Source organism: Bombus flavifrons, chromosome 6 (assembly GCF_040668555.2).
Source record: "Bombus flavifrons isolate JBK064 chromosome 6, iyBomFlav1_principal, whole genome shotgun sequence".
Lineage (NCBI taxonomy): Eukaryota > Metazoa > Arthropoda > Insecta > Hymenoptera > Apidae > Bombus > Bombus flavifrons.
The window spans coordinates 12,499,752-12,517,512 of record NC_138447.1 but is presented as its reverse complement, the minus strand read 5'-3'; the positions used below and the strand labels follow the sequence as shown (position 1 = coordinate 12,517,512).

The 17,761-nt window shown below is 38.3% G+C and overlaps 1 protein-coding gene across 1 annotated transcript in view; it reads left to right on the top strand.

Annotated features, from left to right (window-relative positions):
- The first annotated feature begins 1,379 nt into the window (after window positions 1–1,379).
- LOC138180708 (uncharacterized) overlaps window positions 1,380–17,761 on the top strand; it is a 30,596-nt gene continuing 14,214 nt past the window's right edge. The window contains exons 1-3 of the mRNA XM_069114794.1: window positions 1,380–1,674; window positions 12,783–13,031; window positions 13,662–14,382. Of these exons, the coding sequence (XP_068970895.1) occupies window positions 12,804–13,031; window positions 13,662–14,382 (949 nt within the window). The 5' untranslated portion in view covers window positions 1,380–1,674; window positions 12,783–12,803. The remainder of the gene's footprint in view (window positions 1,675–12,782; window positions 13,032–13,661; window positions 14,383–17,761) is intronic.

Below are 17,761 nucleotides of genomic sequence, written 5' to 3'. Positions count from 1 at the left end.
TTTTCGTAACATAACGGTATAGCCAGGGTAAAAAAATAACCACGCGTCTAATTTTATCGAAGCATGAAGCGTTCGCCAATAAAAATGCAGCGGGTGTACATACGTTAAAATTTCAACGAGAATGTAGATCCTACTTATTAAGATCGTAACGATCGCTCGATTTCGTTGCTTCCGTTTTTCATGCATAACCGATGCCACGGTAATTTTCTTTGATATATTACAAAAGTCCATCGATCATGCTGGTCAAACTGTATTCCTTTCGAAGCAGCGGAATCGACCTTTGGGTCGCATAAAAATAATCCCTTTATTGCAATACCTACTTTAAAATGCTACTTCCCTTCCTGGTTTCCGTTTCTTTGTAACGTGCTGCGATGTATTTTTAACGAAAGATTCGATTCTCTCATAGGTCCATGCAGACTGAAAATCAATTAGCTAGGGAAAAGATGAGATAAACAAACAACGATCGTGTATTTATTTTCGTACGCAATCATTTCGTAAGAATTCAGAGTGCTTACCAGAGAAATTGAAAACTGTGCCAAGTTACGGCGTGGAAGATTCATAATAGATGAAAAATTCTTACAGTATGAAAAAATCTGCTGCCGTAAAGACAAAAGAGCTATTAAACATTCCAAAACTCTTTAGGACAGGCGAAGTTTCATTCTGCTGGTGCCTGGAAACTCTAGCGCGGATAAAGCGATCGTCAACCGAGAAGATGCAAAATGAGGATAAATCAATTAACTTACCATCAACTTTGTTTAAGGTGTGAGTCGTGCTGCTATAACGCTATCGCATTGCTTGAGCAAAACGGAAGGAAATTCGCCGCTAGATAACATAACTTTTCAAGACAAATAATTCATCTGGTATGTTTATAATGTACATCTGATTAATATCAATAATCATCTCATTAATATCAATATTGTGGTAATATCGTGAATGTTATGTGATTTTTCAAGATCTTCGTACGACGTTGTTTCGGCAATGTAAAACTCCAAAAACAAAATAAATTATGCACATGGAATGTTCTTAAACAACGTCTGCCGGATATTCCACTCGATTCAAATAATACCAATTATATTCCTTTCCTTCGGTAAGTTAGTTCCTTCCACAAATTTAAATAAAACTCACAAGTTCTCATCCTACGGTATAATCAATAGCCATTTCATCCACGATTTTTCTAAAAGTTCTACCATACTTCCAAACGATTTTAATAAATTAAGATCAATCACGAAAGGATCGATGAGTCGTACAATCGTCGTAGAATCGCGTCTAAGGTTGAGCCCACAATCACGGGGCGTATCAGTGAGAGCGTCTCCGTTCTGCGCGTCATGCTATTCGCTGGCCTGAGCTGCGGGGCGCGTTCAGTCTGCTCCAAGCCGCGACTGCGATAACCTGCGCTGCGACCGGCTGCCGCGACGAAAACAAACCAACCCCCGGGATATCTTGTCGTCAGAATCGAATAGAAAGTCAAAATTGTATCTTCAATCAACATCGAGTAACTAGATTTGTTTGTCGGGCAACCTTTCGACAAGAAGCGAGTACGCCTCCGTTTGCAATCTTTTGCCAATCCGCGAGCTAAAACTATTTTAACATATGATACCAACGGGAGAACGTGATACCTCGCGATCGTACTCCTTGGTGGACATGAACACGTTACCACCGTTTTCGTACACGGAGGTAAGTCGACTTGGAAAGTTTCGTCTTCGAGCTGCTTGTCATAGAGTGCATGCCTCTCGGTGTAATTGATTTTGAACAGAAGAGTCGTTCAAATAATAATCGCCTCGAACTCTTTTCATGCTCATTATTTTTTAATTTTTCCGGAATTTTAGTCCCTCGGTGTTCTCTAAAGGAAACTACGTTTGATTCTTTCAATTACGTTTAACTGTTGTATTGCTACGAACATCGGCTGACCCTATAGAACGTTACTCCGTTTCGCAAGGGCAAAACACAGAATTTGGTTCGAGGTGAAACAGCTTTTCAAATGGCCTAACTACGTTTCACGTCGAATGGATGGCTTAGTGACATAGAACGGAAGATCGATTGTGACAATAGCGACACTTAGTGTTGACTTTTCGCGGGGATGTTATTGACACGAGAACGGAAACGGAAAGGAGTAAATAACTCAAACGAGCTGGTTGAGCAACCTCTAAAGCACGGCGACTCTCACCGACGTGATTAAACCGCTCGTTTTTTGATGGTCCATGAAAGAATTCGGGGAAGAGCCGTACGCTATAGTTGTTCAATGGAAAAAACCAAATGCCTGACATATAATTATGCCTCGTGCAGCAGGCCTCTCTTTTAAAGGCGTTTGTAAACAGAGGGAATATGTTTGGGCGTTGACCCTGTTCTTGATGCGCTTAAAGTCTTGTCCTAATTATGTTAATTTCCATTCATCGCGAATTTTCGCTGCTTAAGTTTCGCTGGTAAAACGGAAAATTTTTTGCAATAAAAGATTCAACGTACAAGTGGGTCAAGAACGTAGATATCTCGTGGCTTTAGGGTGGTCAGAGTGTAGAGCGAGTAAGGACACAGAAGCCAGGCGAGGATTTCATCGCAATGTAAAGGGAGAAATAGCAGAAAAAAATGTTTAAAGAAATTAGTACAGACTAATTCGAGCTTAATTCATCGAACTGCAGCATTGATTCTGCGAAATACTTTGTTCGCGATAGTGAATTTAAATTACAGGGACATTCGCATTCCTTCTAATTTTACCGCTACAACGATTGATTGGATTTAATTGCTAAGCGTGCGCGGGGAATGGAGCGGTCAAATAAAATTGTGTTTCTAGAACATATCCCTGTAACGATATCCTCATGGAAGAAATTTCAATGGATTTTTAAGAGTAATCATGCCATATTCGTAATTAACATTTATCTGTGTACTTACTTCTTTTTGACATTGAAGAGCGGTACTTACAAAATTCGGTCCTATATGCAAAATACATTGCATGCTTCTATTGAGAGAGAATCGCTATATCGTATTAATTTTCCTCTTCTTTTTCACGAAAATTTTTCTCTCACATCGCAATCCTTTGATCGAGCTCTACGCAGATGGTTCAACATGAATTCGTTTTGGAAAGATAACAGAATATTTTTTTCTGCTCGTGGCCTTTATAATATTATGCGTTTCTCGTTCAAAATCCGATCAAGATTCTCTTAATGAATTCCGGCACAAAAATTTCTTCTCTGACTAAATTTTCCAAATAAAATTAAACGTCTGGCCACGTTCGTTATTTCAAGCGACATCGTTAATAGTGATGTAAAGGTATTTTCATCAATGGTATTAACAAATATTCCTTTACAAAAATATAAACTATATACCGTGTACATCGTGCATATAGTTTAATTCAAAGAAGCAAGCTAATTGACCTCTCGAAAAGATTTAATATTTTCATGGATATATCAAGGAAATCAAATTTTTAATCCTATCTCTTCAATTTCAACATTTTTTACGCTACTTAATAAATATTCATTAAAATAAATCACGACGAAGAAGACACGGTCAAAGGGATCCAGTCCTTTTCTTCGTTTAATCACAAGCTTTTTAGAGAAAGCCTATTAATATCATTTTTTGTTTTTCATCTCGTCTTGAGAACGAAACGCGAAGCAGAAGACCTTCGCTATTAACATTCTACATCCAGGAATACGTAATACCGTGAAATGTGTGCCCCGGCAACAAATTACACTAAAAGATTCTCGCGATTTCCTAAGATTTTCCATAGCAAGCTTTGCAACGTTGCACCGTCTCTTGCTTTCTGAAGCGTATTTCGAAATCACCCTCTCTGTATGCAATCGATTCTTCAAAGTATTCATCCTCGATTCTTCGGTTCGTGAAATCGTAAACGTGGATCGTGAAACTAATCGACTAATTTCAGAAATACACGGTGTACTTAACTCTCAAAGTTCTAGTTCCGCGTATGTTCAATTAATATCGAAACTTACGATCCCTGTATTACTAGAATCGTATCTTTTGCTATTTAGCTTCTCTGCAAACGTTCTCGAACTTCGATGTTATCTCGTTCGATCGCATAGATTCTCGTCACGTTGCCAAAAAAAAAAAAAAGAAAGGTGAGAAAATAGCAATACGAGTTCAGTACGAAGAATATACTTCATATGCGAACACGCTTGACTATTCATTAAGATTCTCGTATAATAAACGTCAATTATCCATTCCACGATCTCAGTATACGATCTGCTGTTTTATGGATGAGCGGTCGTGATGCGGGACACCGGCGTTGCGACGCGAAATTTTTCATTTATATACCGAGAACTTTTCACTCGGTCGTCCGTTTAAAGAAAGCATATGTTCTTGTAGCAAGTGGCAAGTGCGTGTATATCTGTGACTAAAATGGCCGTAAGGTAGACAGCAGGTCTATTCACACGAGCTCATCTAAATCTAAAATGTTAGTCACCAACTCGTTGGTTCGCGCTGGATACGCCTTCCACGCTATGCCGGCTGACACGTGAAAGACTGACACTACTGTACCGACAACACGATTTTTTGGGACGCTCTATCGCGTCTGACCACGACCAATCGGCTTGATAGAAAATAAGTGCATTACGTTCTATTTTTGTTTGCACAATATCGATCGCGAATCGTCAGTACGCCAAGTCGTATAGAGTCAGTTACGTGTTACATTTACAGGGAGGAAACGTAAACGCGCAATCAGTTCATCAATGCTTTACAAATCTACTCGTTTTCCAGTTAAATAGCTTAAAATTTAATCCACGCGTAACATTGTACAATGTTTCGTATCACTAATGGGATTGAAACGTTTAATGCTCTCGGTTGACAATTTTCCAATTCACATACCGCGAACAAGTACGACGTTCCGTATTTTTCCTTTCTTGTGAAATGATAGCGTTTGGAAGTAATAGAGAGACTAAATTAGGTAAAGTATTGCGTCAATATAATCGTGTTCGTGAATTTGAATAATTTGAGTAACCGAATTAATTACCATCGTTAACAGGTATTGGAATATTCCACGTCAAAGAGGAAATGTGCCCCTGAGCGACGTAATCTTGCGTATAAGAGCAAACTTGACTCGCATTCTCCGCGCAATTAGAGGCAGACAAATGATTGTTGCAGACGCATCAGCTTTTATTCAGCATCTCAGAAACTTTGACACACGAGCAAGCAAACAACCTTCAGAAGTGCTCGTGTTCTTACACGCCTTGTCGTTTTTATACGACAAGGTGAAACAATAGGCGAAATATTTTCGCTTTGTTCTTAATCGTGACTGCAGTTCCACCAGCCTCAGGTTCCTTTCTTTGACCGAAAACAAATTCAGGAATGCTGCTCATAGATAAAAACAGAGCTAATTGAAGGCGTAGGTAGCAAGAACTTCTTGCTCGACAAACCCCACGAATCCGATTCAGGCCGCGAGAGCTCTTCAGTATTCACCGTAATCATGCGACCGATTATACACTTTGGTGCAGCATTGCATGATTCTAAATATACTCGGTTTATCGTTCCTTGGTGAAAAGTGAGTCATACATGAAAGCACAATGTATTATACTTCTCTCTAAATATAAATATTGCCTCTAATATATTCAGTGTCACATCGTAATCGCCATACTCTCAACGCGTTGATATTTCACATGTCATTTTGAGTAACCCAGAAGTGAAGATTTCCAATAGAAATAAACTACACATTTCCATTCATTTTTTGACGCTTACGTTCTTTTTCACTAGGACAGTATCGATTGTTTCGGCGTTTGCCATTTTTACAGATTCAGAGATACAATACAAAATTTATTTTCCATCACGATATAGGTTCCATTTTAATTACTCCAGCCCTTATAATCTCTTCGTCCTATCTCATGTACAACTTATATTATCATAAACAAATCGATTTCTGTTTTTCTTTTTTCTTTTTCGACACTTACGACTTTTATTATTTCAATGCTTTGCTTATATTTACAAAAAATGGAATAATGTAGTATAGCAAAGCGTGGGATACGTTATCTATCGTATTTTACGAAATTCAATGCTGTATTGTTAATGCGAACAAAGAATCAGCGAATTAACGGTAGTGAATTCATTAACTTCCATTGTAATTTTAATACCAGTTTACTTTCCGGTAGATTGAACGTTGTTTATCGGTGACTCGCTGGAATCCAGGTTCATCTAGCGGCCGTCGCGAAACCGTATTCCGGTGCGCATCTTCGGATTACTCAAACGCCGAGGAACTCACGGTCCTATGTACACCACGTTTGCATTATGCAAACTTCCTGGGATATGGTCGAATTTCAGCTCATATAATTACGTTATCCATTCAATTCCGTTCAGACATTATTAAAATAGTTGCGTGTCGATGCATTATCGGAATCCTTATCTGTTGTTATTCAGCACGTTCTTTCTACGAAATACTTTAAATAATCCGGTTAAATCACAATTTTTAACGGAAGATTACATCTTCAACAGCACATTGTTTCCCGCTGTTTCACAAACGTCGACCATTTTCGTAACGTTCAGAATGTCCGCGCCATACAACGCATTAGATTAAACAGCCATCGTTGGAATTATTTGTAAACCTACGTTAAAAGCGGAAAGTACGCCACGTGGATTAACGCAACTCAGCTCAGGTCATTCGTATAAATTCCCAGCGCTACTCGAGGTTGAATAGCTAATGGCCCGAGTTACATTTGTTGTAGTACTTGACTTTCGACTCGACGGGACTAATGCGATTCGAACGCAGTTTCTACGCTGTTCCGCCAACTTCTCATTCCGACGGGAACGTCAAAGAACGCGAAATAAAAGAGAGACTAAAGGGAACCGGGATTAAGATTCTCGTTTCGGAAACGGAGATTCCGTCTCGCTCCATTTACTGATTACGCGCAGGAAGATCCGATCCATTCAAATCCTTCATCTATCATACGACAATGTTCGATTTACAGAGATGAAAATCTTAAATAGATAAGGACGTGAATTTCCTTAACGCGTTCACCTGCGAAACGATTCGAATCGGAGTCCAATAATTTTTCAAGTGCTGGCTACTACTTTAGCTATCCAGCGATACTCAGCTTCCTAGAACGGATAAGAAGAAATAAATGGAGCTTACGTCATGATAAGCATCTTTCATCTTTTCCACCGGATTAAAATTGTTCGCGTAAAACTAAATGAATGCGTTCCGGTGACTTTTTCTAAATGAAAACCTCCACCAGCCGGCCAACCGTTTAAAGAGAGAGAGTGGCATTTAGACGTTTAACAGATGAAGCGCTCGAAGTTTCGGTCGATTGCCTGTGGCCTTCGCTCGCGCGTGCAACTTTACCCGATTGTCACTATTCCCCTTTTCCCAGATAAATATCCGACAACACGGATATGCCAGAACGTTATTCTACTCTTTTTCATCCCCTTTTTTCTGCCTTTAACAATGCTGTTCTACCCTTATCTTCGAAATGCATGAAGTTCGGAAACGATGTTCTGTATGAAAAATACGCTGGTAGGATAAACATTAGACAATGAGAGTCTATCTTTATGGTATTCCTTTTATTCTTCTATTCTGTACAAGTTTATCGAAAGCAGCTTATTTCTAGGAAAAAGAACTGTATTAAAATGTTATCGATTCCGATTGTTTATTTCATTATTTCACGTCTGAAATCTCGTTTTTACTATACCGAGAACGTAATATCTAGCCGATCGATCGTTACATCGCTCGTTAAGACAATTAGCGTTAAAATATCGCTCGATATCATTGATACTTCTTTTTCATTTTGTCTGGCCGTTGGAAATTTCTCTGCAAAGAATAGACTTCGATAATTTCAATTACCTCCCATTCTTCGAAAAGAAAATAGTTTCCAAACTTCGCACGAGGACTTCGTTACCATTAATAACGTCGTACTACTGGGGAAACGCAGCTGATTTCAATATAAATTTTTAATCGTTACAGCGGAACGAGTATTCGATTGAACCTATCTCGCCGAGAATTTAAAATCTCCGCCACGTCGAAGACGTTCATTTCCACCATGCCATTGAAATAAATTTCCTACTAGATAGAAGTAGTCAGCCTTCACACATCCACCTTGTTCGACTTCCATTTCTCAAGCAATTTCCTCGTAGCGGATGACCAGACCGTCCTCAACAGCCGCTAAAATCCCTAACAGTGTTCTAATATTCCGCCAAGCAACATTTCTGAAATTACGAAGAATATGAAGAGTAAAAGGGTATATTTGCCTTCAAAACCAAATAGGAAGATTTTTAGAACTGAATTTTACATCCTCGTCCCTGTGAAGAGTGGAAAATATAGCTCATAATATTATGCTCTCTCCTCGCATTCTTCATTTTCTCAAACTCCAGCGTATTGTAGTTTATATTATTACGTTATCGTATTCGTTGCTCGGGAAAAATCCTCGTCCGAAAGGATTAAATTACCAACTTTTGCGATAATGGAACGCATCGATCTTCCCGCAAATTCGTCGTCTTCTTCAGCTTTGCTTCTAACGAAGATCGAACGATCGTTTCACGCGTTCGTCACGCTGAGTTTTTCATTTCCGTTCGCCTGAAACGCACTTATCTTTGCCTTCGTGACGGTCGAAACCGGTTGGAAAAATCCGTCTTCAGAGTAATCCAGTCGCAATAGAAATTGAGCCGAACCGTGGCACCATGCACGCGCAGCCAGAGCTCGCTGAAATTGGCCCCGATTCCGTGCCGTTAAACTCATCGGCCCGTTTCCCTCGTCAGCCCCCCGCCACCGGTGGAGACAAATGGATTTCGGGGAAACGATGGAAGAAATTCCGTGGGATGAGCGTAGGATAGACGAGAAGATGAAGGATGATTGCGCTTCCTCTCATCGAGTAATTGTAATGGGCATTTCTGAAAAAATTCAAAATATTTTTTTGTACAATAATATATGAAGATTTCAGGAGGAAAAGCCGATAGGTAGAGTCCTGTTAATATATTTTCATCTTAATATCGCTTCATGAGTAAAAAGGGGTGTTCTGATACGACGTAATAAAGCTATAAATTCTTCTAAAGAAATCCAGCGAATTCTCGGCCTGCCGATTTCAACGTAATGAAAAGGCAAAGTAATCAATCGGCGGATTACATATCGCCTTCTAAATCCCAAATCACTGCCGACATATGAGATGTTTTTCAAGATATCGTATTACTTTCGATCCGTTAAAAGGAACTATCGCTAATTAAATTGAAATGGAACAAAAAGTCATTGAAATTTTAAAATTTTCACAGGCTAAGACACGATCGTGCGATTCGATTATCATTGGGCGTGGGACACGTTGGAAAACGCATTATGATGATATATCGGGATAATCGATGTGGTTCGTTATAATAACGAGTTATCGGAACAATTAACAATTGGAATACACTGGTGGCGTTTGGTTAATTCATTTCCGACTAGGGAACGGCTTGCACAAAAATGTAATTGTATCGACCACGAGCGGCATGAATTTCATTCCTGCCCCGGCTGCAATTAACAGGTAACAGTTCACGTCATTCAACCGTAATACTTTCTGTGTACAATATTCCTACATTGTTTCATTTAGTAGTTGAATTATTATTGCCGGCAATATTTCATTCTTTGTATACTTTATTCCTCGGTAGTACTTCAAGCGTCCATTTTACGATTAATATCGCAGAATATTCTTAATAATCTCAACGTTGAACACGAAAAGCAGCAAAAGTGCATTATTTCCTCTTATCGTGATCATCGTTACCTTTGTAAAACTATTACCTGCGGACACAGTATTTCGTTAACGAAGTAGGACGGTAAAGCGAACGAATGTAAGAATATGGAAAACGTACATGTGTGTATATAGTGATAAAGTAATCGATCGTGTTTAATCGATTAATATATTTCCAAGTCTGGCGCATATCATTTGCAGCGTAACGAAACGACGTTGCCGACGTGATTTCGTATTAACCTCAGCCATTTATCTTCAATCCAAGCTTATTAATTTTACATCGAAAAGTTTGATCAAAATCTAACAGAACTCAAAGTTTCGTGTTTTCGTAGAAACATTTCAAAGTACCGAGTTTAGCAGCGGACACAGACGCGTTCAGTAGAGGTTTCTTCCTATTTACCCCAGGTGAACAGTTTCACCATCGCAAAATGCTAATCGATCGAAGAAGTCGCTTAATTCTATACCTCATTCATAGTTAACAGACTCAAAAAATTGCTCGAGTACTTGTTCCGCTTGCAGCAGCCAATAAAACGAACGATGTTCTAACGATTCGGCGAATCGAGTCACGTTCATGTGTTAACGACGATGGTCAGTATGAAACGAAGTGAAAAACACGTTGCTTTAGTCCATACAGAAACGTACTATTTTTCTCCCTTGTTTGTCGCTCCTTGAGAAATTATTGATCAACTCGTAATATTACAAAGTTTGTAAGTTACGTATCGTAATTTATAGACTTCCTTTGTACAACTTTACAGTTTTACAATTTTACGTCAAATAAGATGATCAACTAACTTGTAATTTGCAAAATTTCGATACTCTTGAAATATTTTGTCAAGGTCAGCATTCTGAATAACTTTTTCCAATACAGAAAATAAGAGAAAGTTAATCGGAATGGTGATCTTGACACCGTATTTCAAGGCTATCGAAACCAGCCAAGAGATAACTATTCGACACCTGGACCCGAAACGATTATAATATTTTATGTGTAGATACAGTACTTTAATTAAGTTTTACAGTTTGAAAGATTACTTCAGATTTTTTTTAAAAGAATTTCAAATCACTTAAAAGTAAGCTGGATCCTTCCACTTAAAAATCGGAAAATATTGTAATAACATTTAAGTCTTTTAATTTTCTTCAATCCACAAGCTTTCTATGTACTTCGATTCGCGTTCAAGTAGTTCTACGGTAAATCACGTGCTGTTGGATGGATTGCTGTTCCACATTTCTTTTCTCATATTCGCGATACGATGCCATTTCGATTATATTTAAGAAAAGTTAGACGATTACGCAATGGACGCACGCAATATTCATTCGATTTACATAAATTATTGCCGTTTCCCCTTCGAAAAAAGGCATCGAGAACATTAATTACCAATGACCACGTATCCTCTGTCGAGCTTAATGCTAGCAGCAGCGGATTATTAAATATCCGATGACTGGCACGGAATGCAATTTTCTCGGATAAAAAGCTTCGCTCTCGGGTGTATCGCTTTATTACGACTTCGTAAGATCTGTCGAAGTGAACAAGTATACCAGTCTGAAGAAGCAAAACGAATAAAAAGCGCTTTATGTTTATATCTTTGTAACTTTGAGTAGATTTAGTCTCAAGAAATACATTTATGAGATCCGACGTGTTTATAAGTCCACGAAGAACTTTTAAAATATATTATTTTCGATAATTAGAATACGTAATTATAATTCACATAATATTATAGGGACCAGAGATTTATTAATTAAGGGGTTGAAAAGATAAACAAGGGAAGATTTTCAATAGAAACGAGAATCGTGTTTTTATTAATTTTGAATTTATCGGTTGAAAGAGCTTTTAGCGTTTGCCACCTTTAAAAAATGTATCGAAATAGTTCAATTTATCTGATCAGATTTAACCACCAATGTTGTCAAAATAATTAATTCACGATCTTTTATGGAAATTTTATGGATTTACAATGATACGCTTTGTGTAGAGTGGACGCTGTTCTAGCGTTTCATCGTATACATCAAATTTACATACTCTTCTACAGGAAGATTATTTTTTTATTTTTCCACCATTTGTTTCATTTATCGTTTCAATATCTCGATTCTCGATTGTGTTAAATTTCCAATTACAAACCGAACATTATCGTATCATTGACTACGTTCGGTAAAACGGAAGTGATTCAACGAACTCAATAACGTGAAAATTCAATTACAGTTCGTTTGATGGTTGAAGGATAGCTTTTATTAGATAAAGGACCTATTTCCTCCTGTTGATCGGTCACGTTTATGATTAATCGTTCGAATGGATCACTGCTCGCTTACTTATTCCTGGCGCTATTTCATGGAAATATTCGTCGCGATCACGAGTCAGCGAATCGAAACCGATGAGCGATGCAACGCGACGCGTACGTATCTGGGTCATCTTTATAAAAGCCGGTTTATTACGTACCTGGCGTGTTCTGTAGCTTGCGGGAAATTGATTCCATACTGTTGATTATCTTTTCCAGGCTAAGCGTATACCGAGGATCGTACGTTTCGTGTTCGTGGACACTTCGCATGCTGACCGAGTAAAAATATTCGATAAAAGAAGTAAAGTACGATGATTAGCTTTCCGTTTCTCGACATTTCGTCAAATGGTCTCGTTTACCAGTACTTTATGGGTCTTTACTATGCCTATCAGTCGAAAAAGACACGAAGTTCTCTGTTTACATGAAACTTCTTCGTAAAGTTTAATCGAAAAATTTAATAAAGCGAACGTGACTTGGCGAATACGCAATACAGAAAATATTTGTTAAGATCGATGTGAAGAAGCAAAAGAAATATATTTGACTCGATATGCGTTACAGCGTGCTATATAAACTGTCGTTTCTCCTAAGTTTAAATTTCGCACGTCAATATCATCTATTAAATTTTGTTACATCGTCGATTATCGATCGCATTAAAGTTGAAAAAGTTTGTTGAAAAACATTCAGAGAAATTGTAAACGATGAAATTATAACGACTCTTTTCTGCGAACTTTTTAATTCCAACACAGATAATTCCTGCAAATCTGGAATAATGAAATTCTAATCAGTCGCTGGAAAAACAATCAGTAAAAATTGAATCAGTAGAAATTACTTTAATTAAATGTCATCTAATTAAAAAGATTTTTTTACCTTCGTTTTTCAGGGATGAGAAAATGCCTCTGTGATGTTGCATCGAAGCACATCATCGCGACGCTCTAGAGCATCGCGCAATATGACGAATTTTGGTCATACGTCGCCGATCGCCGGACCAAGAGGACGACGCGCGAGCGTGGCAACCGATAAACCTGTCGATTTGCCACCGACGAGCCTACGAGGAACTATGGAACGTCAACGCTCTCCACGGGGCAGTATCGTGCCCGATATTGCTCTATCAATGGGAAACGACATCGAGGTTGTTCATAATTGACAATTCTATCTATTTAGATTTATCCCCTCGCATCCTGTAAATTTGCATGAACAACGAGACTCGTACGAGTCGTACGAGCGTGCTAATGATAAGACAAGCTGATGTATCGCACAATACGGAAGCTTCAAACACGAAATGATCTGCAAAATATTTCACGTACCCCGCATAGGTGAATTGGAGACGAGAAAGTAGAAAATCTAAATCGATACTGGCACACGACGAGTAACGCGTATCGACACTTAAATGTGACGGAGCATGGCTTCGAAACTTTCCAGAAATCCGCAAAACTTGTTATGGAAAAAATTTATTCTTAGCGAGCTCGACGTGTGCCAATACTCGAACCATCTTTGGAAATAATTATCGAACGACGTACCTTGTTCCACGTCATACTTGTCCCCCGCCTTGCAATGATTAATTGGTTAGAAAGGTGGTTGAGATGAACGAAATTGAGGTGAAAAATAGGGCATGGTTATATCGTAGTGTGTGTTCCACTCGAATCTCCTAGAACTTCTTGGCATCAGCGAAATTCCCCCATAGAGATTCACCACGCTGGTTATATTCTTACGATTTCCTTTTGCTTTCATCAATTTCGAGGATATACCCTTGACCTTTCAGCCCATCCACCACAAGCCTCTGCTGGAGCGAGATCAATATGGCGACACACGGAACATGTTCACTCAGAAGATCAGTCGCAGCCCGCGAAATTCTCTGGTTCCGGACGATTATTACAGAAGTTCCCGTAACGGAGTTCGAAGTCCTCGGAACAGTTTGGTTCCAGATACGAGCTTGGCACCTGACATGTTATACAGTTCGCGACATTCTTTGGTTCCGGAAGCTCCTTTGAGTCCCAGAAATTCCTTAGTACCGGACGTTACTCACAATAGAAGCCCGAGGAACAGTCTGATTCCTCTGAACGCTTCAAGGACGTCCCTGATGTCTGAAAATGGAAATCCTCCTTCTCGCAGTCCTCGACACTCTTTGATACCCAATTCTTCGAGAAGCCCCCGTGGAAGCATGACCAATATGGAACTGGTCGATCGTAGCCCGCAGAGAAGCCCGCGAGGTTCCATAGCCTCGGAGTGCTTGAATCAGAGTCCAAGAAACTCGATCATTCCATATGAGGTGAACAGATCCTCGCGAGGGAGCATTGGCATGAACGACGCGCCCAGAGGATCGATCAGTGCTAATGAGGAAGAGACGAGAAGCACACGGCGAGGTATCGATTCTGACACGATCGACAGAACTCCGAGGGGTAGCCTCAGTGGTTTGCAAGACAGAAGAGCCGCAAAGGCGAGCATGGTGGCGCACGATCCGAGAAGGGCCTCTGCCGATCAAGGTAAGAGTTTGTTTGTTCTAAGAGAATGCTAGAATGCTAATGCTGATCCGATTGGCGATGGGATACCGAAAATCGAACACGAAATTTTCTCTGTCTCTCTTAAAATAGAAAGTGAAAACTAATTATTTATAACTAGGTTTCTCTATCCAATGATAATTTCTACGTAATTTTGAAGTTGATAGTATTAGATCAGTGACGGAATTCTTCGTATACCATATAGTAAAACTATTTTTATTGAAATAAAATTTCATCACGAAATTAGTATATTTTATGTGAAGATTAATGGAGAGCTACTTTAGAGGTACTATAAAACAAGCTTCTCACAAAATAACGATATGTATGGTTTGAAATAATAAGCCTATACGAATTGTATTTTTTCTCTTCTTGTCCCTGTTTGAATATTTTTGCGAAGCAACACAGTTTCCTACAAAATAGCTATTGTCGCGTATGTTGATAAAGATATAATTTATTTCAACGGATATAGAGCTTCTACAGAATGTGCAAAAACTTTGGCGAGTAAATGTGAACAAACGAAGTCCAATAAAATTTAATAGCATATAAAAGCGACGAGATTTTGTAATCTTCTAAATGCTCAGCCATAATATCGTTAGCATCGCAGCTGCGTTTTTAATGTACGCGAATACGGGCATACTAAAGCTATACGGCATGTGCCTTGCTTGTATTTACGAACAAGAACAAGTGTTATAGGATTCAGTTTCATCCACGATATTCACCACTCCATGGAAACGAAAACCGTTATAACGCTTCAACGGCGTCATCGATATGGCGTTACATTCGATGAAATAATTAATCACGTTAATCCTCTCGATGCCGAGTTCTCTCGCTGTAGATCGACGTATGACGCTTTCCAGCAAACGTGATTGAATTACGTTCTCGCCGTATCCGGAGTCTTATAGCAATTCGATGCTCGTTACCAACTAATTTGACGCGACATCTCAAGAGGGCCGTAAATTTTATTCGTTTTGCCGAGCAGTTTCATAGATCGTTGATTCCGCCGCGTCGTAATCGAAGTACAGACAAGCGAATCTGATCACACGTTGATTAACAGGGATTGATATCAAATTTTCAAGTATAAACTGATGCAAGTGATATTACAAATTTAACATCGAGGATCAAGACGAGGATGAGCGACACTCAGGACGATCATTCCTCTAAAAATAGGATCTCTTGATAAGCTAATAATCCTATCTGATCGCCGGAGTTATTATAGCCGAGTGTAGTATGGATAATGATAGGAGCGAGTTAGCATCGTGACACTTCGTCGCTTTTCACGCAACCGCATTAATCTAGCTGAGCAAATCTTGTAAATGTGTACGTAACACACCAGGACAACGGAACACGGTTTAGAACCGAATAGGCATCGTGTGAAACTGAAGACAAAGTCATCGTTGAGATAGTTGGTCTATGAATACTATTATACGATTTGTGTAGTTTGATACGAGCATTGAAAATAGTTACACGGAATAATAATACGAAATAACGTAATGACCTAATTTTTGTCGATCATGTGGCATTATGAATCGGTGCTGTTAAAAAGTTTACGATCACGTATTATTTTCGGTAAACATACGTATATTGTCGGTTAAAGGAACAAACTAATTAAGAAAAATAAATTTTTCCATTATTTAGCAATGAAACATTTCTTTCTTTTATAGTCTTGGTTTTCAGGTTCCTTAGTAAAATATGTACACCATATCGTTCATGCGTATTGCTCGCTATTAAAAAAGAAATGAAACTCTTACGTTGAATTGTTCTATCGTCCTTGCTAAAGAGAAAAACTTTATAAGAAAAAGCTATGGTACTTGCCAACGACGCAATAAATAATGTATCGAACAAAAGTAATTTGCTTTGAAATAACCTTAGGAAACAGCGAATTATCGATGCGTTAAAGATTACGCGCTATTATTGATTATCTCTGAGACACTACGTGGAACTCTACTTCCATAAATTCCGGCCAATCGTAAAATAAAAACGTGTACGATTTATTGGCACGGAAAGAACAAGCTCACAAAGAAAATTAATAACTGGATTCTGTCGTGCGACCAATGCCGAGGATAAAAGGAGTTGAACCGTTTAAAACGAAATTGTTCGTGTTTTTTAAACTGTTATGTCTGAACCCGATTTATACCGATTACTCCGTAGTTTCTGTAAATACACTGTTTACAATAAAGAACATAAGATTGATCGTTAGTTTGTTTATCTAAGGAATAACTATTCATTGGTTTTAAAAATACAATGATCTTCGAGTTTACGCTTAACTGACAATTGCAAAGATTGATAGCTAGTTATAATTATTTCTCTTTTAACTTTCAAGTTTAACTTAACAATTGTCAAGACTGGTAGTTAGTTCACTAAAAATCTACATGATTACAAATTACTACTGATGTAAAATGTTGAATGCTTGAACTTTATAAATAATCCTTGAGAAAACTAATTATCTTTTCACTAATTCTTTGCGGTAAAAACGTGAAAAAACATTGGTTTTTTTCAAGTAAAAAGTTTTAAACACAGTTAATTATACGAGACTTTTATTGAAATCTCAGTTCCCTGCAGATAATTATTTTAAAAATGCCGGTAAAATCTCATACATGTTTTATTTGTTACTTATTTGTCTGGTAACTTTTGTAGCAACACCAGTATGTGCTCTGCCATACCGGAAACTTGTTACAATTCGCAGAGGAAATGAAAAAGTGTGTGGACGAAATTATTACCCATTTCTGTAGAATCAACCATATCATTCTATGGTCCATAAATTCATTCGTGTTTCATTTCGTATTGAACGTAAATTATAATATTTGCCTATCTCCTATGCATCATGGATCGTACAATAGCTCTCATATAAAAATGTTCTTGTTGTTAATATAAAATATAAAGATTTATTGGACAACAGACATTATTTCATCGCAATAACGCCAAAGGTCACGCCGTAAATTTAACAAAAATGGCTCTCCCAGATCCTGGATGGAAAGCTCCGTTGTAGTATTCGCCTTACTCATCGGACTTTACTTCGATGAATTACCATCTTCCCCGTTCTCCTCGAAATGCTTTAGCTGGAGTTTCCTCCGACAACATTGTAAAATTGCGAAATCTACTCAAAAATTCATTTGCGTTAAAACCAACGGAATCGCTGAAGCAAAGAATACAGAAACCTTCACAATGTTAGGGGAAAAGGTTGCAAATAATGATAGAAAATACATGGTTCGTTAAATCGTATCAAACGATTGTGGAAAAACTGAAAATCGCATTCGTAAAAGCCATAAATTCATGGACTAGCCTAATATTAATACGTTAGGTATTAAGACAATATTTTGAAAGTATATATATATATATGTCAATGACTTCTTTGACCGTTACTTAA